General features: G+C 40.4%; 1 protein-coding gene across 1 annotated transcript; it reads right to left on the minus strand.

The window, feature by feature from the left end:
* Positions 1–24,516, minus strand: LOC138023867 (uncharacterized). The gene is made up of 18 exons (XM_068870949.1): positions 24,432–24,516; positions 15,144–15,359; positions 14,143–14,918; positions 12,826–12,994; positions 12,169–12,479; positions 11,210–11,639; positions 10,457–10,680; positions 8,609–8,759; positions 8,238–8,302; positions 7,903–7,942; positions 7,211–7,264; positions 6,728–6,774; positions 6,296–6,424; positions 5,624–5,806; positions 3,543–3,652; positions 3,036–3,189; positions 2,736–2,881; positions 1–1,681 (listed from the first exon to the last, which is right to left on the minus strand). Exons 1-18 carry the CDS (start codon positions 24,445–24,447, stop codon positions 550–552), a joined length of 4,353 nt encoding a protein of 1,450 aa, XP_068727050.1. The 5' UTR covers positions 24,448–24,516; the 3' UTR covers positions 1–549.

The following is a 24,516-nucleotide window of genomic DNA, read 5'->3' on the forward strand; positions in this document are numbered from 1 at the left end:
TTGACGTTTCATTTTATTGTTGTTACATACATGTACACGAAAAATATTGTGCAGAAGTCGCCGTGTCACACAACTGACGCCTTAAAATCATATTTTTGTCAGTGGCTGAGCTTGGGCGACCTCTGGTTGTTCAGCTTACACGTTTCGCTCAAGTGCTTTGATTGGAACTTCAATTCACTTTAGTCAGGAATGCTGCGCATGGAGCAGGAATATAAAAAGTCCCTTTTCAGTCTTAGATCAGAACTGGCGAAGAGACTGGGCAATTGGAAACGTTGGGTCGTGAATGGTAACTTTGCATCTTCCATTTATTAGAGAGGAATCAAACCATGTCAATCTGATTAATATATTGTCATTTTGGTTACAATATGAACCTTAAGTTACGGCTTATGATCACAGAACGTCTTGTCTTATCTTAAGGCTAAACATGTCATACACTTTCTCTTCTGTTGAATTGCTCAAGGTAAATCCACAGCTACTACGTTATTCACCAATGTTTAATGGTCAGAGGACCTGAATCTGGCCCAATATTCCTGATCATCAGGTTTGCATTTAGTTGGCATCTTGTACTGGAAATTCTGTAGCGTCTTTTTTTTTTAACGCGTTCATTCTTTTTAAAGGAGAGCTTCGAACCCCTGCGGGCTCTCCATTTCTTTGACATTCAACATCGTTGCTAATATTAGTTGGTTGATGGTAATGAACTGAGGGGTGATCCACATCCATTTTGCTCGTATGGTGCACCACTATCACGTGGCGTTTCCACAAGTAGTTTGGCTCTTCGTTGCATGCTTCTTCGAGGCTCGCATTTTCTTTTTTATCTTCCCTGTTTGTATTCATACTTTCATCCTGTGAATCACCTGAGGTTGCAATTGCACAATTGTAAACGTCTTCCTCACTTTGGGGTTGCCATTTTGCCTTTTTCGTGGGATGAGAACTCTGTGAACTCTCTGTTTCCTCCTTTCCCATTCGAACTTCTTGATCACTTCCGTGCTTCCTGGGAAGCTGGTATTCTCTTCCCTTCGAGAGTAGAGCTGGCCGTTTGTGTGGTATTTCATTTAACTGACATTGTTTATTGATACTGCCTTTTGGGATGAAAGCTTCTTCTTTGCCGGCGTGAATTTCACAGTTTTCATCTGCATCTGAACCCTTGTTCGCTGTGTGTGCAGTGTGTCTAGCTCTTTCCCATTTATGGTTATTGAATTCATTGTCGCCGCCCAACTCTAACCGTGAGAGATTTACGTCATCGTACAGTGGTTCTTCTTCGGAAGAACGGTCATTTGCGTACATAGCGTTTTGGTTCTCTTTGATCCACTTTTCATAGTGAACGTTTGCATAGAGCACATCATCTGTTTGGTTTTTCGTTTCAGTCACAGGGCACAAATAATCTGATTCGTTTGCCTCGCCAACTTGGCTGCTGTTTTCGTATGGTGGGCTATATGAAGGATTTACGAATTTCTCAATTTGTTCCTTGGAGCAATAAACATCTGACCTCTCTACATACTTATAGCGGTGTTGAGCATAGAACTCTTCGGAACACATTTTCTCTATGTTTCCTTCAGAGGGGTGACTGTCTTCACCTAATACATGAGGCACGTCAATCCCTTGAGAGACAGAAAGATCCGGCCACTCTTCTTCGTTGTGCGTTCTCAACCAAAGCTGCATAATCCAAGACTTCATTGGTTCCCTTTTAACCGAAAAAAAAAAAGATTAACGTGGTGAGCAGTTTATTCCCCTCAAGCCTACTGGACTCTGATCCCACGCGAGGCCACGAGCTCTTTTGCCCTGACCAAAGCGCGTACGTTGTCGAAATGAATCTTCGCTTCCTAAATCACAATTGTATTTCCAGCGTTCATACACAAGCAAAATAACTTACAGTTAGCTACCTTCTTAGCAAACTCACAGCCACTTCTGGAGAATACCAGTGATCATGTTTTCGAATAATATTATGCTTCACAAACGACTTAATCAAAGGCTCCCATTTACTTCAAACTATGAAGATCCCTTCAGCTCGATGAACCTGATTAAATGAATCTTGCCATTCGCCAATTTGATGTAAAGGGAAGGCGTGATAAGCATCTAGTATCTTGCCGTTACAGTTTTCTTAATCGTCACTAGACATTTACTGAGCAAAAATCGAAGAACTACTGCTACCAGGAATACAACATGTTTTAAAAGAGTAAATCAAAACGTGAGAAAAGCGGAGGATTCAGGACCGCAGTGTCCCTTGCCCCAAAGTTACTCCCCGTAATGTCCCATTATCCCGTAAACCGCAACTGTGGAAATGTGTGAAGTTCGTTCCTGTCGAAGTGGCCTCTTACAATACGCAACTTCTTACTTTGAGTAACTTATATTAGGGGTGCAGGGCTGGCGTAGTGGTGAGAGCACTCGCCTTCCACCAATGTGGCCCGGGTTCGTCTCCACACTCGGTATCTTATGTGCTTTCAGTTTGCTGTTTTATACAATGCTCCGGGAGGTTTTTCTCCGGGTACTCCAGTTTTCCTCTCTCCTCAAAAACCAACAGTTTATTTGATTTGCGTTATATTCTTGATTTCAGTTTACAGTGTCCCCAATTAGTGCCCCAGCGCTAGGACGATTACACACTTAAATAAAGTTCCTTACTTTTTTTTTCCTTGTAATTAAGCAACAAGCGGTATTTTTTGTTGTATCTCTGTGGACGGCCTACTAAACATGCAACAACCCGGTGACGTTTGAGTAGTGGATCTACGTAGGAGAAATACCTGCTCGTGAGACAATCGAAAATGGCGAGGATTGGAGGTCTCTGCTTTGAATCGAAAGCCCAACACTGATGGATGAGGATGTAGACCCAATCAGGACAGCATTCAGGTCGGCTGAGTGGACCCCTGTCTCGCTGATAAGGCAGAATCTGCAAGGAAGATGATGATCACAAACGGTTAGTTCATGTTGGTGGATCGACGAGTAAAAACGATGCCTGGATTGGTTACAATCTTGCAAACTAATAGTATTTGGGTGCGGCAGAAAAAAATCTAAAGGCAGGATTTCGCCACAATAATTTTTACCTCGTCATTGTCAAGCGAGTGATAAGGAATCGCAAATTGTCGTTCTTCTTGACCATATTGGTAGGATGCATAGAGTTCCCAGGCTAGAATACCAAATGCCCACACATCACTGGCATGTGAATAATATCCATCCATGTTAACCTCTGGTGCACTCCTGTTGAAAAAAGGCGTCTTCTGCGTTAATTTTGGTGTCAATAAGAAACATATTCTCTAAGAGGTACAGTCGGCTTGTTGTGTATCGTCTAAATTTTGAACAACGCTAAGTAAAAATGAGAAATGGATCTTTGGTGTGGTACCTTAATGAGAAAAAGTGGTAATTCGATGTTTCAGGGAAGTCCCTTTGGAAGAAAGCAAAAACTTGTGCCCGGTGTCACTTTAAAGAATGGAGACAGTGTCTGAGATCATTCTTCTAATACGTCATTGGTAAATACTTTTTCACCGCTTCCTAAATGCTCACTTTCCTTGCCGTTCCTATTTTTTTCTTTTTCTAGGTAGCTCATATCTCACCATCTACTGGCATCAGGTGGCATGGCAACTTGTGCAACACAGGATGAACTAGTGACTTCATAAGCGCTCATAGAAAGGCCCTTGGAGCGTCCCAGTCGACCCACTTGAACCTGCAAAGGACAATTTTCAGTCATTATATCTTGATAAACCTGTACTGAACAAAATCTTTTGAGAACGAAGGAGCATCGTATCCTTCAATTTCTCGCTGGCCTGACTCGGTGACGGACCAGAGCTGCTTGAGGCAAGTTAAATGCCCCAAAATAGGTAATCTTTTACTTTCATTTTGATGTTCCAGATACATGTATAGTTCTGTAAGTATCTTGACGAGGGAATGGCACGCATTTTGTAATTATTTTTTTCTTTTAATTTCTATTTTATTGCGACTGAATTACTTTTTTCTCCCAATAATTATATTTATTTCAACACAAAGAGCATTACTTACAAATTACTTACTTCACCTATGCGACCGTACTTCGTTATTAACAGTAAGATACTTGAGCTTCTTACAAAACAGTATTTACACTACTTTCAATACGGTACTTACACTACAATAGATAAGTGAGAGTACCTTTTCTTTTCCTAAAGAAATCGTTCTTACTGATTATTTCTTTTAGTTTCATATTTTACAGCAATTTTAGCTCGATATCCATGAATGTTGAGAAGAATTTGGGAATTTCTGGAATTCTACAAAAAAGCTTTCCAAATATTACGAAACAGTTCAGCAATATATGTAAAGGGTGAGTAGTTTCTGTGATGATTTCAACAAGCACATCCTGCGGGAAAGGTGGATTCTTTGATTTCAAATAATGCACCAGTAAATTTCAAAATCGTTGGAAAACCGCTTAGAAAAAGCGCAGCGGTAGACCAGATGGTTCAGTGAGCTTCGCTTTGTTCTGAAGCCCATTTTATATAATTTGGTGTTTGTATGGAGAACTGAGTTAAGAACTTTGTATTGAAAAGCTTTAACTTACGATTCAAGAGTGACGGAATGAGATGACTGGAAAATTTGTCTCAACTGATCACTAGTAGAATTAAAATCACTCTGTAATTTATAAGCGATATTAGGAAGTTGCGCTTTTTTTCCTGATAAGTAGAGCATATAATTCTTTTGATTTCTTTTTTGTTATATCAAATATATTGTTATCAATCGCAAACGTTAGAGGACTTATTGATGGAAGCCAGTCTTCACCTCTGAGAGACGTTGGAATAGACGTACGAAGACCTGCCCGTTCTAAAATATTTGTTTTATTTATTTTGTGCGAGAGATGATTCATGAATCTGTAACATTTAAATTAAACAAAAGATCTCGGGTGCATATAATTCCCGCTTCATAATAGGTTTTGTAATGTACAGGCTTATTGTCTATTCTAATCTCACAGTTATTCCGATATTCGTCCAATTCTTTTCTGTGGCGAAAGTCTGACGGAAATCTGAGCACCAAGAAAGGTGAGTTCATAATAAGATTGAGAAGGAATTGTATAATCGTATATTTTGTAATTACACGCTAAAAGAAAGAAACCTCCTAAGGGGCTCAATAGGTGCTGCATTAATTTCATTAAAAATTCGCTTTAACCAGGCAAGTTTTAACGATTTCTCCATGCATTTAAGATCAACCGTTCTCAAGCCTCCTTCCTCATATTCGTTTATTACTGACACTCTTTTCACTTTATCTGTGCCTTTCCACAAGAATTTAAACAATAAGTTATTGAATTCTTTGATCAGTTCTTTAGAAGTCGGTAGAACTGAACAAGCGAAGGGAAACTTTGGAATAAGAAAAAATTTGACTATCGTCACCTTTCTGTAAATCGATAGGCCTCTAGAGGACCAGATATTAATTAGGATTTTTACTGAATAAAATTCTTTTCTTCAAGAAGTTTCTGATTATCTGTAAAATATTCTCCGAAAGCTTTTATTGGCTCATCAGGCCATTTAATATCGAAGGGTTTTGCTTTATGATTTCTCAATGAACTAATCTACATGCCTTCAGTTTTCGAGCAATTAATCTTGAGTCCTGAAATAGTTTCAAATATTTTGTAATCATTTTGTTTTATCAAACTTTGTCGTAAGAGTGGCCAACTTACCAGGTCTGGTGATACGACATTGACGTACTCAACTCGAAGAACCCCATGCACAATGTGTTTACTGTGAAGGTAGTGACATGCAGAGGTCACTTGGGACAAAAACATCTCTAGGTTTTCCTTTTTGCACTGTCTTTGAAGAACGTACTCTTTAAGATTGCCATAGGGACAGTTTGGACGTGAGACCTGACAAATAGATGATTGGTTGAATATCGGCCTACCATGGTTTTGGTTTGTGTTGCACTAATACTAATGTCTGGCAGTTTTGTGTCAGTCAATTTTTTAGGCTTAACGCTCTATGAATTACTGCTTGCTTACATCTGATAGCTTGTCAACATGAAGGCCTGTTCAAACACCTTGCACTCTGGCTATGCTGCCTTTTAATGTCATCTGCAAATGGTTAGACTCTCTAGTCATCTCGGATAAGGATAATAAACCGTAGGCCCCGTTTCAATGTTCACACCTTGTGGGGCGTAAAAGAACCCACACATTATTTGCAAAGAGTAGGGCATGGAGTTCCCGGAGTTTTAATCTGTCCCCTGGGGTAAATCATGGTTTGGAGGGCAAATGCTCGGAGATGCTAACTACACCAAGCTGCTCTAAAAGATATGGTGGCAATGATGGTGATGTTGAAAATGTCCTCACAGGATATCATCACCGATGGCGGTTACTTACTATCCAGCGAAATGAACTGAAGAAGTCGTGTTTCCATATTGGTACAATGTTTGGATTATTGAGACCGCGAAGCTCGTTGGCATGCTGAATATCTTGTTGTGAAAGTCTCTCCCACGTCAATGTGGACCCCTAACGATGTTGAAGAGCAAACAATAATAAGACTATTTTCATGACGCTGGGAATCTTATTCAGCATGTACATCCGTGTTGCTCTATCGCTTAAGACAGGTTTCAGAAATCACCTTACGCTACATGCTACTGTATTTAGTTGAAATGCTCTTAGAAAAGGCATATGCTATTAGCTTTTATTTGGAAATACGCCAAAAACGCGTATGTCATTTCAATAAATAGAGATGTGACTTTTACGTACCCGTTCTTTCCTGTCGGTCTTATCGGCATAAGAAGGAATAAAGAAGATGAAATGACTTCTTACTTGATTTTCTGTGCTAAAATAATCTGGCACTAGGTCATCATAAATATCTGGAGAAAAAAGAAAGGAGCTAATTAGTTTAGCTATAATTCGATTCTTATTTCAGGATGACACATTTCATTAGGATTTGACAGATTATAACAGGTATGGTACAAGAAGGAGTAAAACGTACACGACTAGCTGAGCGTAACTTAGGAGGGCTTTCGTATACAGCATTATAATGGATTTACACAAAAATTTGTAAAGGTTGCTAATGTTCATTATTGAAAGCCCTGACTTGACACTGTAGTAGTACATAAGGTCGTTTCTCTTTAGGGGATAGCGTGTGTGGCATCTGTGAAAACGCCCAGTGGAGTCATTACCACGTTGTATTTGACAAGTTTGAAGCTTTGAGTGCGTTGCAAATTGCGTTGCAATTTTCTCAACTCATCCAGGGATTGTGCCACATTTTTTACCATTCCACCTTCAACGTTAGAAGTGTATTACCAGACTGGGTGTCATCATCCTTCGTTGGATCTAGGTTAACATCCTTGAGAATATCTGTAAGTAAAGTTTAACAGAATTACAAAAATCAACTCGGGGAGGATTATAAACTAAGACCGCGTTGGTAAACTTATCTGGGTACAAAAAGGAGAAAACGTCTTTGAGCTATACATGCCCATGTCGCTATCAGGATTCGTGAAACAAGAACGGAAATGTATGGTTTTCAGGGCATGTTTGAGCAGGAGAGATGGGAAGCAGTCCTGACCAGTGGTTGCGGTGCTTGCCTTGACAAGACCCGTTCTGATCACGGTAGTCCCGGGTTCAACCATTTGGCTGCACTTGTAAATGTCGCCAACTTGTTTGCCCGTCGCTGTTCTGTTAAGTTCGAAAGGCCCCTATGGTCAGCAGTCAATTAAGTACGTATGCCTGACTTGTAGGAGGATAGTTGGAAGCATTGCATGGCAGATTGGGAGGAGGTTAAATTACAGGTCTAGTTCATAAAGGGTTAATTTTGTTTTGTTGGTGCGTGTCTGCCTCGTTCTGAAGAAATCTCCACTTGAGTTGGTTCCCACATGGGCTGATATTGCTTTTCTATGTCTTGCTGCTGCTGAAGGAATAGTGCTTAAGAGTTGCCAATGGTTGATTCTAAATTTAATGGAAAATTGGCCACCACATGCGGCTTCCTAGATACTTACCAGCAATTGTACTGTACAGATCCTCGTCATCTGAAGCGATCTATGTGTGGCAAAAGGTAATGATGGAGAACAGTGAATAATTATGCCGGCCACGAATTGCATGCAAGAGCGACTCCACGAATTCTGTCATTACCCCTCCCGGCAAATGTGTGACGTTATTTTGAGAACCGCTTTTTAAGATGACAGTAATGTCGGAATTTCCCAGCTGACAAGCGTACATAAATTCAAGACCTACGTCATTTTGTCAGTGTTACCGAATGCCCAATGCGCCTTATTTACCAAATGATAGGTATCTGCATCAAAAATATTACAACTGAATTACATGAGTTACTTACACGACTTCCACCAAGTTTAATGTCAACCTTTAAGGTTGGTGGATCAGGTCGTGGCTTTCCGTTGTCTAAACAAAGGAAATAAAGAAGAAATCCAAATAAAGGGCCAATCGTGGATTGTGTAATTGTTAACAGCGACTGCATGATCCAACTGCTATCTTTGGCATGCACACATACAACCATATTTGAGATAGCCATGGCCTTGTTAGGCCACAGTAGCAAGACATGGCCGTCAAACTCTCTTCTGCCCGTTAAACGTGTTGAGGAGTCTTTTTCATTGTTTGAGTGTGCTCAATGCTTCCTTGTGTTTCCCCTAGGTAGAGATACTTTAGGCACAGATACTTCAGAAAAGCAAAATATTAAGCCTCAGTTACCTGAGTGCTGGATAATTTGGTCAAGCTCATCAGTGATGTCAGTAAATCTGGGTCTGAGTTCGCATTTCCATTTGCAGCACTTCTTTATCAGCTCATACTCGCTGTTTTCGAGACAACTCTCCTGGGGTACGATTTCTTTAAGGTTTATAATCTTGTAAACAAAAGAAGGTGAAAAGTGCGTTAGCAGCTATTCCGTGCAACTCAATCTATTACGTTTGTGACCCATTATTATCTTACTCTGGCCACGCCTGTTGTGACGGCGGCTGAGTCTGTGAAAGGTGGCCATGTCAGTGCGCGACTATTTTGATGTGAAAGTTCTTTTTGTCTCTGTGTAATGGAAGTTCAAGAAGTCCTTTACAACCTTTTATTAAATTCGATCGTTCCGAGAAGACAGCTCTTGTGTGTTGTCCATTGTCTCATGAACCAGTCCTGTGACCCCTTGTGGTAGGTCGCCTGTTACAAAGGTCGTCCGCGTTAACAGAACGTTTTGCCCTCACTGAAATTCAACTAGTCCATGTTCCCTACATTTCGAGTTCCACAAGTCCTTCAGTCCTTTTTAAAGGTCATTCTTCTTTTTGTATTCAAATTTCAAGTTCACTTGAGGAAAAACCAACAACCTTTAAGTAAAATAGCAAATTTGGTGCATGGTAGGGAAAAGAGTACGTTTAATTAATTAAAACACTGTTTTCACGTCAAGGCGTGCTTGAACGTTTTATATATATCTGATTTCAGGTAACATTTTAAGCACTGATAGAGTACTGCATTGCTTGCTCCAGCTCCGTTTGTATTTCGAGTAATTTGGAATCCTAAAAGTGCGAGGGGCGAGCTCGACTGTGTCATGTTCTTTAAAGGGAGAATCGTGTGCAATACTCCACCGGGCCACAACGCAATAACATCGGAGTCCCTTGCTGATACTTAACAATCTATGCGTGGGCTCCAAAACCTATTACTGCTCGATAAACTAAGTCACAGGTAATTTTACAGTATCAAAGTTAAGAATGTAATATGTGGACCATTTGTGAATGTACAAAAACAAGCATTATTATCAATATACGCGGCCAAATAGAAAATCGGCCTCTTCAAAACATACGCTTAGCGGGCCGCAAAAGACTGACAGCGGGCTGCTAATGCATTATCAGCCCTACAGTTGATTGGTTCTTGATTCATCATCCGATGAGGATTCTGTTACCAGCATAGACATTTTTAAGGTTAACTTTGTGATATGCCTATTATTTATACACGATTTTACGCATTTTAATCGGTAATTTTAAATAAGTTCACTAGACTGAGTTGATTCTTTAATAGTTTGTTCAATCAACACTTACATGATGATTTGAAGTGACTTTGAATTCTTTATTCACTTAGCTTGTATTATTAAAACTTGCATTCTTTATATCATTTGGCCTTGTTTATGTATAATAATGATAATGACATGACTTTTTTCGGGAATATTGTTTACTTACGCCCTTGTAGTGTCATTTGCAGCCCTTGCGCTTCGCGCTCGGGCCCCAAATGACACTACGCGGGCGCAAATAAACAATATTCCCGAAAAAAGTCATGTTATTCCCTTATTCATGCCATAATGTCAGCAAGGTGTTCTTTGAATTTATATTCCAGATCCCAGTTGTTCAAAGACAGTTCACTTCGAAGTGGCCTCGAATTCCCTCTGGTAAGCACAAAATATGCATTTCACCTAACGTTAACTAGACAGCATTAAAGTGCTCTTTGAAAATGGAGTGGGACTGAATTTAAAACGCAAATCTTTGACTTATTCATCGTGTTATGTCATTCTTCTTATTATTAATTAACTTGAACTCGATCCATTTAAAAAAATGCTCGAATACTTACTTGGTGAGAAACCTCTTTGTCTTCCAAAACGTGCCGGTATGGAGTGCAACCGTAGGTAAGCACTTCATACATTACAACCCCGAAGGCCCAAACGTCGGAAGCAGTAGAGAATCGATGATTAGTCAAGCACTCTGGTGCTAGCCATCTCACTGGAAGGTCCTCATCTGTAGGCTTTCCAATATACTGGGGAATTTCAATTGAACTATAACCCTCATAGAACGAGTCTGGTGGAAGAGAGAAAACAATGCATCATCGACTCACAGTGGAAATTTTTTTTAGTATGTTTAAATACAACTCTCTATTTGACCTCATCACATTTTTTTTTTCATACATCATTGTGTTACAGCAAGAATTCCAAACTAGTAGCACTTTCTGAATAAAATGAATGAGCCCAGCAAATTGACCTGAAACAAATGAGCTCCTCAAATTGAACTGCTGCTATCTGTGTGGCTTCGTAGCTCAGTTCGTAGAGCATTGCACTGGTATCGCAGGGGTGATCGGTTGAAATCCTGTACGAGCCACCTGAATTTTTCCGGTGTCTTTTAGATATAATTGTTTAAATTCTCCAGGATAACTTCTCTCATTCGTCTATTAGCACTTCTACTAAGTGTGGACTGTCTCACTCCTCTGATTCAATGGGTGAGACGTGAGTTTTTTAGTGGAGGTAGAAATTGGTAAACGGGAAGTGATATTCTTCCATTATCAATTGGATCATAGGACTGGTCAAATTAAATTAATATTTTAAAGCAGTACCTTGGTCGCTTTGTTCAAAAGTGAGGGGACGCAAGGAGTGCAATCCACTTAATTTGCACTCAAAGTTATCTCCCACAAGTATGTTTTCCGCGTTGACGCAACGGTGCACCAGTCCCAGGGCTTCTATGTGCGAGAGGGCACGGGAAATGCCATTTAGCAACTTGAGAAGGTCAACCGGCTGAACATACGGTTCCATATCTCGGCGGAGTTGAAGAAACTGCCGGAGGTTTCCCCATTTTTCAAACGCAGTGATAATATGGAAGGGCAGATTCATAGTGTCGAAACCAAGGAGGACAGGAAAGTTCGGATGCTGAGATTCACTTAGTCGTCGCATGTTGTGAGCTTCGTTAATCAGTCGCCTTCGTGCCTCGAAATCTGGATTGTTTGCCAGGAGATGATTTTTCTTGACGTTCAACACTTTGACGGCCACCTGGTAGTACAATATAATATACAATATGGTATCATGCATCTATTAATGCGAAATTCAGATTTGCAAATGCACTATGTCAATTTAAAGATAAACCGCATGACGTTTTTCCACAGGAGGGAGTAGTGACCTGAGCGTCTCCAAGTATACGTTGCATCTGCACTGCCAAACGTTTGGCTGTGTACGAGGGGCAGAGGGCTGCGGTTTGTGCTAGTGGAAAGAAAAACAAAAGTTTCTTGATACTTACAAGAGGCACAGTGCCTGTCCCCCCACCCCCGTCTGGGCTCTATCACCCCCTCGTCCGAGCACCTGAGACTTTCGAAAGAGGAAATATACTGAATGAACGCAGATAGAACAGATAATTGAACCTAAAGTATATCAGTCATTAAGTTCTTCAGAACGTAATTGTGATGCCCTTTGAATTTATGTGACGAAAAGAGGCGATACACTAGCCACTGTAGATTAGTAACAGAACTCTAAAGTTTCCTTCTCAGTGTGGAATTCCATAGCAATGTAGCTCCACTAGATTTACCTTTTTGCAGTGAAACATTCCCGTGCTGATAAAGCACTCGGCGCTATGGCTTATGATCGTGTTGTTTATCTCCAGAGTTTGCGTGTTGTAAATCGAAGACAGGTGTTCGATATGTCGCTCTACTGGAAGTGCTTCCGCTTCTTGCTGGTTCTGGGACAAGAAATGTATCATCATCTTCCTTATCTCTGGGTCAGAGCTAAAGAGAAGCTCTGGAGCTCTTTTCTGTAATACTACTCTGCATTCAGGCCTCCCCTGTACCTTTTCATCTCCAAGAAGGTAAACTAAACTACCAGCTGCCTCCTGCCTTATCGCTGTTGACAAACGAAAACCAGTTGTAGTTAGCTCACTGAAAACGCGTTCTCGGTATTCATTAAAACTCCCAGCTTTTGCCTTGAGAAGAATTTGAGCAGAACTTCTTAATATTTTCAATTAAGTTTCCATCAACTGAGTGAAAAGTTTTTTTTTAGCGTTAACAAGGCGTCTTATGGTTCTTTCTTTTACTGGACGTTCATTTGTCATAGTCAATTTGGAACATCGCAACTTTAAACTGGAGTTTCGATACACAACCACTGTTTGAGAATTTGTTTGCTAACCGGAGGGAAAACAAGTACTCGTATTCTGTACCAATACATGGCAGTGCAAGTTTTACAGTATCACCTTTCGTGATATTGTTCTTTGCGATCTCGACGAGGAGTAATGATGCGGCCAAGCAAAACCGCCAATCTTTTCCACCACCTCCCTTAAGACAGGCTTCCACAATCAATCTAATCAGTATCATTGCTCGTCTTTCAGTGTCCATTTTTGGATTAGGACGCTCACTGTGGACCTATGACGAGAGAAGAAATTACTTCATGCCTTTTAAATCAAACAACTGTTTACTGTAAAGCAGTTTGTGTTACAAGAATGAAGGGGGTACTTCCTAAAGAAACTGTGGTGCTGCGTCGGTGGGGAATTAGTATACAAAAATTTGCTTTTATCAACAGAGTTGATTATGTAAATTGGCCACCGTACAGAGATTCTAAAAGCTGACGTTTCGAGCGTTAGCCCTTCTTAAGAGCGAATCGAGGAATTAAGGGTTACGTGTAGTTTTTACAGTAGAGTAGGAGCTACGCTATTGGTGGTAACATGGCAACGTGAAAAATAGGAATATATTAGTTAAATGAAAAGCGTTCGTTAATACCGTGAGGATTAAGGGTGCCGATTTCATCTTCCAACTCCGCACCCTTAATCCTCACGGTATTAACGAACGCTTTTCATTTAACTAATATATTCCTATTTTTTTTTTCCTCGCTCTAACGAAGGGCTAACGCCCGAAACGTCAGCTTTTAGAATCTCTGTACGGTGGCCAATTTACATTATCAACTCCGTTGATAAAACCAAAAGTTTGTGTTACAACTGTACTTATAGAAAATGGAGATCACTTCATGACCGCTCACATATAAAGAGTCGTTGTTGCTTTCTTGAGTTTTGTTGTCTGTAAACATATCGTCTATTTTGGCAAAGACTAGTCTGCGAAAAGGCTCTTACGAAATGTTTGGCTTGACGGACGGCGTTGGGTTAAAAGGAAATAGGCCGATCGGGGATCATCGGTCACCCCATCCTTCAGCTTTAGGCGGTGCACCGTCAAATGAGCAATTTTGGAGGTTATTCTAATATTTCGCCAAGTTATAAAACGGTGTTTTGGATTTCTGAATAAAGAAAAATATTTGCTTAAAGAATCCGTTTGCATTCTTTCGGAAAGCCGTAGTCTGATTCTCGGAGTCCGTACCCGAAAAATCTAATATAAAGAATCTTATGCCAGTGTGTAGCCCTTGACAAAAGAGTCCTTGGGGGTCACGTTGCGCTGTTAGTTTAGTTTTTCAACTCAATCAGGGACAGCTTATGTGTCTGCTTTTTTGTTGTATGACAATTTCTTCGTATAAAGAGGCAAACTAGCTTCCCATACGGGCCAAAAGGCACTATAAGTCTACGAACCTTTCCATGCAGGTGGTACAAAATGCTGTGCAGCTCAGCCCAAGATAGATTTTTCTTCTTTTTTCTCAGTGTTTCAAGAAGAGTTAAATCCTTGCTCTCCTTTCTCGGATTTACACAGAACTCTTGGCATTCCTCCAGGAAACTCTCCATTCTTCCACCTGTTGGCAAACTGTCGCTAGGCTTTAACAGACAGGAATGTGATAATAGCATGATAGTAAACTCCATCGAATAACGAAGCGTATCCTTCTTTTTGTATTTTAGTTGCTTTTGATGTCTTTGTAGTTCTTCCACAATCCTTTTCAGATCGTTTTCCAGCTCTGTCACCAGCAGCTCATCTTGCAGAACGTCAGGCTTTAAGAGCAACGATAAGATACGACTGTAGACAAGGAGTTTAAGTGTTCTTTCACATTGTCCATCTCTCCTAAATATCCCTTTGTCCGAAAAAATGGACGATCTCATGATTCCTTCCAGTTCTAGTAGACTCCCATGCCCTCTTTCAAAATTATCTTTGCAGATGAGATGAAGAAGCAGTTGTAAGGAATGTTTCACGACTTGACCACCGCTGACACTGTGGCTTAGTTTTGCCAGCTGCTTGTAAACACCTTTGTTTGAATCGGAGCATTTACCCCATGATTCTTCTAGATGTGGAAGAATTTCACGCAAAATAAATTGTTCACGACGTTCTTTGCACAAGCTGCCAGCCGTGTCCATCTTCTGGATGAATTTTTCTGGGTTTTGAAAGAATGATTCAATGGTCCGCTGACAACCATCCCATCCTAAAATTGTTGTTTAGAATAATATAATTTATTTGAAAACGAAAAAAATGCCACAGAGTGTTGCCTTAAAGAAGAATGATCTAATGATAGAGGCCATTCGTCATTAAAATTGGCTCGATCTCTTTGAGAGAAGAATTTAATGACTAGCGCGCAACATTTCGTCGTCGACAGTGATATTCACACTGTAACAAAAAAAAAAGAACTAGAAGTCTCTTATCATGGTACCTTTCTGTGAAATAATTCCTTTGCTTGGTTTCGGGTCCCATTCAAAACTTTGTTCTTCCCTCTGAAGTGGGGAGTATCTGTACATGCAGTAGGATCCTGGCTGAAGATTGCCGACTTGCCACGGAGTACTAATATCTTGTGGTGGCAATTCTTCATCTTGTCTGTCCTCTCCAGACTGAGAAATCTCAGAAGGAGTGAGTGAATTTGTTCTTTTGGCTATAGGGAGAACGAAGAAATATAGTTGTCATTGAGTTTTTCGTAGGGAAGTATTTTGAACCTTGCGATCATGGATTTCTATCTGGAATTTACTACACAGATATTCATAAAGTTTTCATCCTTGCGGATGCAGTTCTATCTTTGGAACTCAAAGGACTCCAAGAAAATTCATGGAATTTGATAGAACTCAACGAGATTCCTTAGAACTGGAAGTCCATGAAAGTCCATTAAACTCCATGGAAAAATTAGTATTAGTATAAACCACACAAGTCTCCACTCTTCGCGCGTGCTGATGGGCTAACTCGGAGGTGATTATCCAAGTATTATTCTGATCACCTTCATTTCGTTTTTACTTATATAAATGCACTGTTGTGGTGTTCTCGTTCCTTGACTGAACCGCCAAAAAATTATTAGGGGCCCTTTGTGAGTTTATGGCTGCAACAGAAAAAACTCAGTTTGATGAACGCTTGTTGTCATTTTACGCCAAAGTGCGTCTTTTCCAATCAAACAGCGACGCGTGGTATTGTCAGCCATTTTGTTTACTAATAAATGGTTGGTCTCCATCTTGCCCTGCTACTTCCATTTGAAAAGTTCACTTACATACCTGAAGTGGTCGTGCACTCCGACGAAATTATGGAAGCCAATGAGTCAATTAAACCATAAAATCAAAGGAGTCGAGATTTTTATGACTGTGCCTGTCAAGGCAGGCAGTTTAAGAAACATTGATGGCCATGTCAATGGCAATGCCACAAAACACGAATACCATTGGTTAAAAGAGAAAAAAAGTGTGCTGCTGCACGCTTGGCACGCAGTTTATTTAGGACAATCGATCACCAAATTTGATGACGACAACGTTGGCGTAAACATGTGATCCTTTGCTTCTCTATTTTTATTCTGAAACCGCTGGTACCGAATTTATTTTTTTAGGGTACTTCTCCCACATTGTACGACGCGAATGATATGGCATATATATTCACGAAAGACTTACGCTAGTCCAAAGCGATATTTGACGTGACGTTTTCGTCGTCGACGCTGTCCTAGATTTTAAAGTCCCTATTTTTGGATCTCCGGCTTGCTTCAGAAAACAATGGACCATTACCCCAAGAAAAATACAGGTAAATCCAATACCATTCCATAAAAGAAGAAGCACAAATAGCGTTGGTAAACATGGTGATGTTTCGTATGTTAACAACGTACATCGTCGCAAGTAACTGTTGCCAGTTTTGAAACTTTTTGTAAAAAAATTCCGATGGATTCGTGGACCGAGATAGAGAAAAATGTTCTGACAAATGAATGTTGTAACATCTAAAATTCCGTGGAGGCCACAGAAATGCGCTGCCTTAGCAATGTTTATCAGGTGTTATTCGAGTCATGGCTGAATGCTTAAAGGAAATATACGACCCAATGAAATTTCAGGCTGTAAATATTAAGGTGCAAATTTTGGGAAGCCGTGAATTGCCTTTTGTTTTTCTATTTTCCTTGAAATTTGAAATGGCCTTTTATTTCGTCGTTTTTGACCTTTGAAATTTTCCACGATTCCGCAGTTGCTTTGGGGACGGATTTATCATGGTACGTAGTAGTTCTCGGAATAGGGAAAACAAATTGTTGCAGTAAAAACGTTTTTTTTTTCCTGAAACGTAAAATGTCAATTTTATTGTCAGGGTAATGTAAAAAAGATCATTTTATTGTAGTGATGTGTGGTCAATACTTTCCTCCTTTACTTTTCACCCTCTTAATGGTTGCATGCCATCTGGCATTCAAGGTTTGCCCACGAAGAAAAGCTCTCGTTTCCGTCTTCACAGTAAAGTTCAGATAAAGTGCAAGATTCGGCATATTGTAAACACGGACTGGATTGGATTTGTAAAACACGGACTGGATTTGTAAAACACGGATTTGTAAAACGCGGATTTACACAGGAGCTGGTCAAGACCGATTCCAACGTATTACGGGAATAGGTCATTTTACTAGGGCAGACATGGAACAAAGAAAAGTGTACGTGACATACAAACAACCAGGCTGCCAAAAGACCGTAATTTTAAAAATGCATTGTAGACTTCTGTAGAAAATAAATTTGTATCTTTTAAATTTGCGCGGGAGAAGATAGGTTATTGTCCGAGGAAGGAGATGGCGGCTTCTTTTAAACTTCCATCTTTGACCAGAAAACGGCGACGTGGATTTGAGTTTCCAGAGTTCTCTTGGAGCTCTGTAAAAATTAGAGAAGAGCTTGGAAGCGGGACATTTGGGACCGTCTATTTGGCTGACTGTACATTAGGAGAGATGCAGCGTCATGTTTGTGTCAAGAAGTTAAAAGGTGAATCCGCCAATTCAAAGCGACGCTTCGAGAAGGAAGCCGGTATCCTCCATAGTGTCAAAGGCCACAGAAATATCTCCGGGTTCCTGAGGTTTTGTCAGGAGCCCTATGCCATAATGATGGAGTATTCGTGCTTTGATTTCGACTTCAGTGACCTGCTAAGACCGAAGTCTGCGAGTTTACAGACAATAGGGCATTTGGCATACGATGTTTCGAGGTCATCTTTGTCGTAGTGTTGGTTGCAAACCAAAGTATCGCCTGGTTTTAGGTCTCTGTGGGCAATGCCGTTTCTGTGTAGAAAATCTAGCCCAGTGACCACGTCTATTGTGCACACCAATAACACATCGGGAACGAGGAAAAGTCAAATTCAGCGTCTACCAAATGCACGAAATCTTGAAGTGTGGTCACCTTTTTTTCTACGCCAAAATGACCGAAGTCGAAGCACGAATACTCCATCATTATGGCATAGGGCTCGTGACAAAACCTCAGGAACCCGGAGATATTTCTGTGGCCTTTGACACTATGGAGGATACCGGCTTCCTTCTCGAAGCGTCGCTTTGAATCGGCGGAAAATCGGTCTTGTGTTTTACAAATCCAGTCCGTGTTTTACAAATCCAATCCAGTCTGTGTTTTACAATATGCCGCAAGATTCTGGGATCGAACGTCTGTCCATTAGTTTTGTTAGTCTCGTTCTTCCAAAATTATGCACTGCCCGGTGGAACGAATCTCTGAACTGTAGCTATTTAAAACACAGATTTTGTTATTCCTATGTTAATTCTACATTTGCTTTGAACTCTAGACTCTTTCTGGACGGTTTTAAAACTTCATTCTTTAGGGAAATTGAACAACCAAGAAATACAGGCGCGGTCATACCGAACAATATTTCTTGCGATTTTACGCCTAATAGGTCTTACATGGCATGTCAAGTTGCTCGATTAGTGTCACAATGTGCAACAACTGGTTTCGCTATCATGATGAGTTCACAGGAATATTTCCATTACCGAGTCTTCAATCATACATTTTCATTGCCTGATTACCAAAGGAGAGATGTTTTACTACCTAATGACTGAAATACTCGTAGCCTTCTCGAGAGTGGTTAATGTCTCCTCAGAGAATGTTCCACCAAGCGATTTTTCATTGTTCACGTTGTGTCGCAAGGAATTAAGAGACAGGTTGCGCTAGAAATTGTCTTGTGTAACATTAGTCCAGTCCTGTCTGTCACGCAACGCTGCGCTCAAGGGAGTGAGCATATCGTTGGGTGACAGGGAGAGGTAGGACTGGACTAGTGTAACATGGGCTCTATTTTTGTCGTGCATTTGCCTAATCTCTGACGATCACGGATGTGATCTTCAGTTTTGTGAATAATTACAAAGCAATTATTTGTCAGTACATTCAAGGTCACACCGCAATTGTTTCTCATCAAACCAAGGTCTTCAAGGATGTTTTATGGATCACCAAAGCCTCGGGTATTTTCCCACGCGATTGAAAATACCCAAATAACCATGATTGATATCGTAAGGCTATTAAATAATTGGAATTGGGGGGGGGGGGGAAGGGGGGGGGGAAAGGGGGGAGGGGCGTGGAGTTTTCATTAAGCATTTAGGCAAATAAGACATGCTGGTATGCGAAGCTTAGGGAATAACGTCGAATGAATCCACGCTGCTGTCTTTTTGTGCGTTAAACTTTTAGTGGATCAAAAAGTAAGACAAAGAAACTCCATGAAAGGTAATTTCGTTCCCCCTAAGCTCACGAAAATAGACGGTTTTTCATGCATGGACTAAAAGCTACAAAATCACGCCATACTGGGGTTACGGCTTTTGCCGCCGTCTCGCTCGATTTTGCAGTTTCGATATCTCTGCGATGTTTCATATTTCAACACGTGTGCAGGAATGCTTGTCGCTATCTTTCCCTTTAATGACCACTTGCACAAACGTAAATATTGGGACCCGTAGAACGTGAATTTAATCGCTGATTGAATGCCTTTCGAATAACTTTCCAGTCTGTGGTTCATGCTGATAATTTTATCCCTTATCTCGGACAGACCTTGAAACGTATACTCCACTTCAAATGTTAATTTTGCTGAAGTTTTCGAAGGTGAGCAGTAGTGTGTGTACACTATTGCTGATATATGTGTTGATATTTCCTTATTACTGGGTTGCCAGTATGACAATCCCAGTCGGAAAGTGGGTGGGATTTGTTTGTTTTATTTGTTATTTTTTTTATTTTCCGTGTCGGTAAAAGTCTTGCCTGTCACTCCTCTAGTAAGTGGTGTCTTTGTGCATAGAGCCTTCTGCGCGTATTTTCTTAGGATCGAGAGGGTAGTGGAAAGGCGTAGATTTCTCTGGTGGACACAGGAGAATCATTAACTTAGCCTGCAATGGCGTCGAAAGTCATGTAACGCGAATGGCGTTTTAGTGGATCCTTGAAGTGGTACTATGACGAAAATTTTAGATTTTTTTCCGGGTTTTTTTAAACTGAACTACAATGTTTATGACCAAAAAATGATAAATTTGTAAATTTGGAACAGGATACACTATTCTTGTGAAGAAATAAACACCAGTGTTACACAATCTAAATGGGTAATACCCATATAATCTAAATTTATATCAGTGGGTGCAAGCCATCTCAGATGATCATCCGAGTCATCCAACCATGCATGCACCGTATTTAGGTCTAAGCACCCATTTTGAATAGTGCTGATAAACTGTGTTTAAGTCTAAACGCCCATTCTAAGTAAGCACCCATCTTAAATCGATTAGCTTTCAATATTGGTAATGGGTCTCTATTTAAATATTATAAAAATTCTCCCTCATTCAGCAGCGTGCTTCGATGGTGTGGTAGTTATCGATGATACCTTAGGCGTGGTTAACGAACTAGGTTCAACCTCCTTTTCTTCCCTTTTTTTTTCCTGACGAGAAATTTTCCAAGTATAGGGTAAACTTCATGTAATTGAAGTGAAAGCCTATGTGTCTCGGATGATCATCTGAGATGGGTTGCACCCATTGATCTAAATTTAGATTATATGGGTATTACCCATTTAGATTGTGTAACACGGGTGACTCAAATCACCAACTGGTAGGTCTGCTATTATTTGTATCAGCGGTCTTTTTGCGACGTCATCCAATCAAGACAACACAGCAACGCCATAACAACGCCATATCAAACCTTCAATATGGTGATGAATTTGTTTCCTTCGAATTCTCCTTCTTCTTCGTCGGAAAGCGAGCTAGACAACGACTTTGAAACAGAAGAACACACAGTACAGCAGGCTGTTGGTTTTCTTCCTTACGACGAAGAACTGCAGCCTCTGCTGGCTACGGAGGAAGAGGACGACGAGTACGATGCAACAATAAAGCAACAACTAGAACTAGAACGACAATTTTAGCAACAATTTTACAGCCATTACGAGTTTCCTTTAAGGAACTGATAGAACTAAAACTCAACTACAGGATGCGCTGCACGTGAAGGACCGCATAAAAAATGAACCACTACAAACGGGCCTGGCATACAGGAGCGTCACGCTTTAGTTTTGAACCAGAGAAAAAACGTAAACCAAGGAAATTATAAATGATAGTTTACTTAGCCAATAATAAGTCTTATATATTAGCGAAAGATGATGCTTGGAAACTATGCACAGGTAAATACCCGCGAAATAACATATGGAAAACCCTCACCATTCGACGGTCACGGCTTGAAGTAGACGGCTCTTTAGGGCCGATTTACACGCTACGATTTTTGTCGCATGCGACAAGCTCACGACAGGCCTACGACATGACTTACGATTGTCACTGCGTTTTTAAACTCGTTTCAAAATGCTACGACATTTTTTCTGACGTACACAATAATCGTAAATCATGTCGTCGGCATGTCATAAGTCGCATGGGACAAAAATCGTACCGTGTAAATCGGCCCTTATTCTTCTTCCTCCATATTGTCGGAACTGAAGATGGCTGGAGGCGTTTCATCGCACCTCCGAGATAAATCGTTCCAGCGAAACAATCCTCCGTGAAGTGTTCCGAGCAAATGTCAAAACGACCTGGGGGATTGAAGTTTGCCCGGTGAGCGGAGCTCCCATGGAGCTCTTATAAAACTTGGGTTAACAGGGGAATTGTGTAGCGAAAATCCCGCTTTAGGGTTGGAAGGATTGCTGCAACCCTGCACAACGCAACGACTAGACGGCATAATCTTTTCCAAGGCAAGCGTAGACAAAAACACACCATGAAGGATAAAACCTCGCACTCCTCTTCGGCATACTAAAGTAGCCACGTTTGTTTTGATGTCTTGATTGGATGATGTCATATCCTTCTCGACTCAAGTCTCTCTTTTGAACTCGGCCATTTTTGAATTGAGTAATGGCGGGCAATCATATCGAGAATTCGTAGTTCAAAAAGTCGTTGCAGTCATGGCTTAAAATTTGGCATGGTAGGTACTTATAATACATACTTTCGAAATATAAAAAGAAAAGGTAAGGTAACGTTTTGATCATAGTACCACTTTAAACAAAATACACCCTTATGGAGCTCAATAATGGAAAGTCAGTTGGATAAACTAGGCAGGCGGCGAAAAACAAACACCTGGAATCTTAAAAGCGACTTCGACAACAATCTATCGCCCGTCGAGCCGAAATCAAAGTGAGCTGTATTTCAAATATTTTACCAAGTGTCCTGTTATGTAGAACACTGAAACCAAATAGAAAATTCTCTGGTAACTCATGGGTTCAACAAAGACAGAGAACGAATCGAACACCTTACGTGGATCTGTGATCAACTCTGCACAGTCTTCGGTAAAAACATAATTGGAAATGTGACAGCCAAGAATTATTTGAAAGAAAGCTTGTCGTCTATTTTGTTCTTCATTATTCAATGAAAAGGTTCTTCATGGAAACGGTTTGATCCTGAAATTTAGTTTGTTGCAATATTGCGCATATTTGACACGATTGAGTTTCTTCTCTTCACGCACGCAATGAAGTAAAGGGGTTTTTGCCTCTAATAGCAAATATATGTTGTTTGCTTCAAAAATTGTTCGCTGGAAGAGGTGGCCTTTATGAATTCATCATGTTTTATGATATGCGAGCTTAACTGGATAGTTTTATGGCAATAGTAAAGCATTTTCTTGTTATTCAAGGAAAAGGTTCTTCAGGAAAGGTTAAGTGCATGGTAATTTGACACGATTGAGTTTCTTGTCTTCACGCAGGCAATGAAATAGGAAGAGGTTTTCGCCTCTAAGAGCAAATATGTTGTTTTTTCAATAAGTTTTTCGCTGGAAAAGGATTCTGTGGTATTTTCTGCCTTTGTGAATTATTATATCATGTTGTGTATTGAATTTTCGAGCTTAAGGTTGAAATATTGTGATATGGGAGAATTTTTTTAGTATTGCTCTGTAAGCAGGAAGGGTTCACAGGCCTGTTGGAAGGGTGCTTGAGTTTCAACAAAATGAGCCCCAACATCAGTGAAAAATTGTGACGCCGATGAATAATAAAGTAGCTGCTATTTCCAAAATGATGGAATTACCTGGTGCTAAATAACGTCGTACGCGTCTTGGAGAGTAAATTTTGCCTTTGCATAAACGAATGGTCAACCTCAAGAGTTGGGGATTGTGATCTTTGTTTTGACTTCGCTCATTTTATTGTCAAACTTTATAACACTTGACAGAAAAAGAAACTTACAAAAACCCGGTATCTTGCCATCATTTGACACAGATGCTTCACTGTTTGACGAGTAAACATACCACGGTAACTTAATCACGGCGCCCGCCGAATTCCGGCCATGTCACTTTCGATTTTGCGATTTATTTGAACGTAGCAAAAATCTCCCAAAATGTTTGTCGCTATATTCACGGTTCAAAATTAATGTGGTTTTCATGACGTAAATATTTTATTCTCGATCGACCGTCCCGGAAACTTCCTTCTGCTCTTTCTCAAAACTGTGTATCAATAGTTATTTACTTTTGCATAAAGCAAGCTAACAAAATCTGTACCTTGCAGAGTTCGCATTTGTTGGCGTTAATAGTATTTTCGGTCCGATGCATCTGTTCTGTGAGGGGTATATTGTTTTGGTCTCCCATCCAGATACTAACCCCGCCGGCAGGGTTAAAATTCAGTGAACTTTAGTATTACAAAGCTCTCAGATGCTCCGAGGGCACGCTTAAACTTGTGGTGAGGAGAAGTTGTGAGGGAACTTGAAAACTATCAGCATGTCAGCCCAGAAGCCAATGTTTCTCGCTTCTCTTATATTTGTTATTCTTCAGATACTGGAATGCTGTAGTTCAATACCACGCAATTCAGTGTCTTCTGATTTTCTGTAACACGTACCACAGGCAATCCAGTGTATGCTTCACGGAAGCATCTCGTTCTTAAACAGCTCAGTTTATAGAACCTTATTAATTAGTGAGGCCAGTTAAATGTGAAAAGGGTTCTATAATAATAGGAAGATGTCAGGTGTCCAAGAGTAAGTCCTGTCCCTCAACGCGATCACGGAAATAATTGGTGATCATAATATTGAAATGTATTCGAGAATCGCTAAACATCTGTCTATCCTAAGCTTCCAAAACACTGTGGACGAAGGAGTTGGCAAACGGGCCATGCACCCGAGAACTAGGAGATTACATTGGCTGACTTTAGCGCTTAAACAACTTCCTCGTAATCAAAGATCAGGTAAATTCCACCACTTTCATAATAAAGAACCCTCCGCCAGTCACATTACGTTTCAATATTCGTCCAAGCAAGCATGCACATTACTCAGAAAATGGACAGTCGTACTTACCATTTGGCAAAGCCATGTCAACCCCTGTAGCCACAAAGGAACAGGCTTATTTAACTAGAGGTAGTTTTTCCAACCTTTATTAAAT

The sequence above is a fragment of the Montipora capricornis genome, chromosome 11 (assembly GCF_036669925.1).
Source record: "Montipora capricornis isolate CH-2021 chromosome 11, ASM3666992v2, whole genome shotgun sequence".
Lineage (NCBI taxonomy): Eukaryota > Metazoa > Cnidaria > Anthozoa > Scleractinia > Acroporidae > Montipora > Montipora capricornis.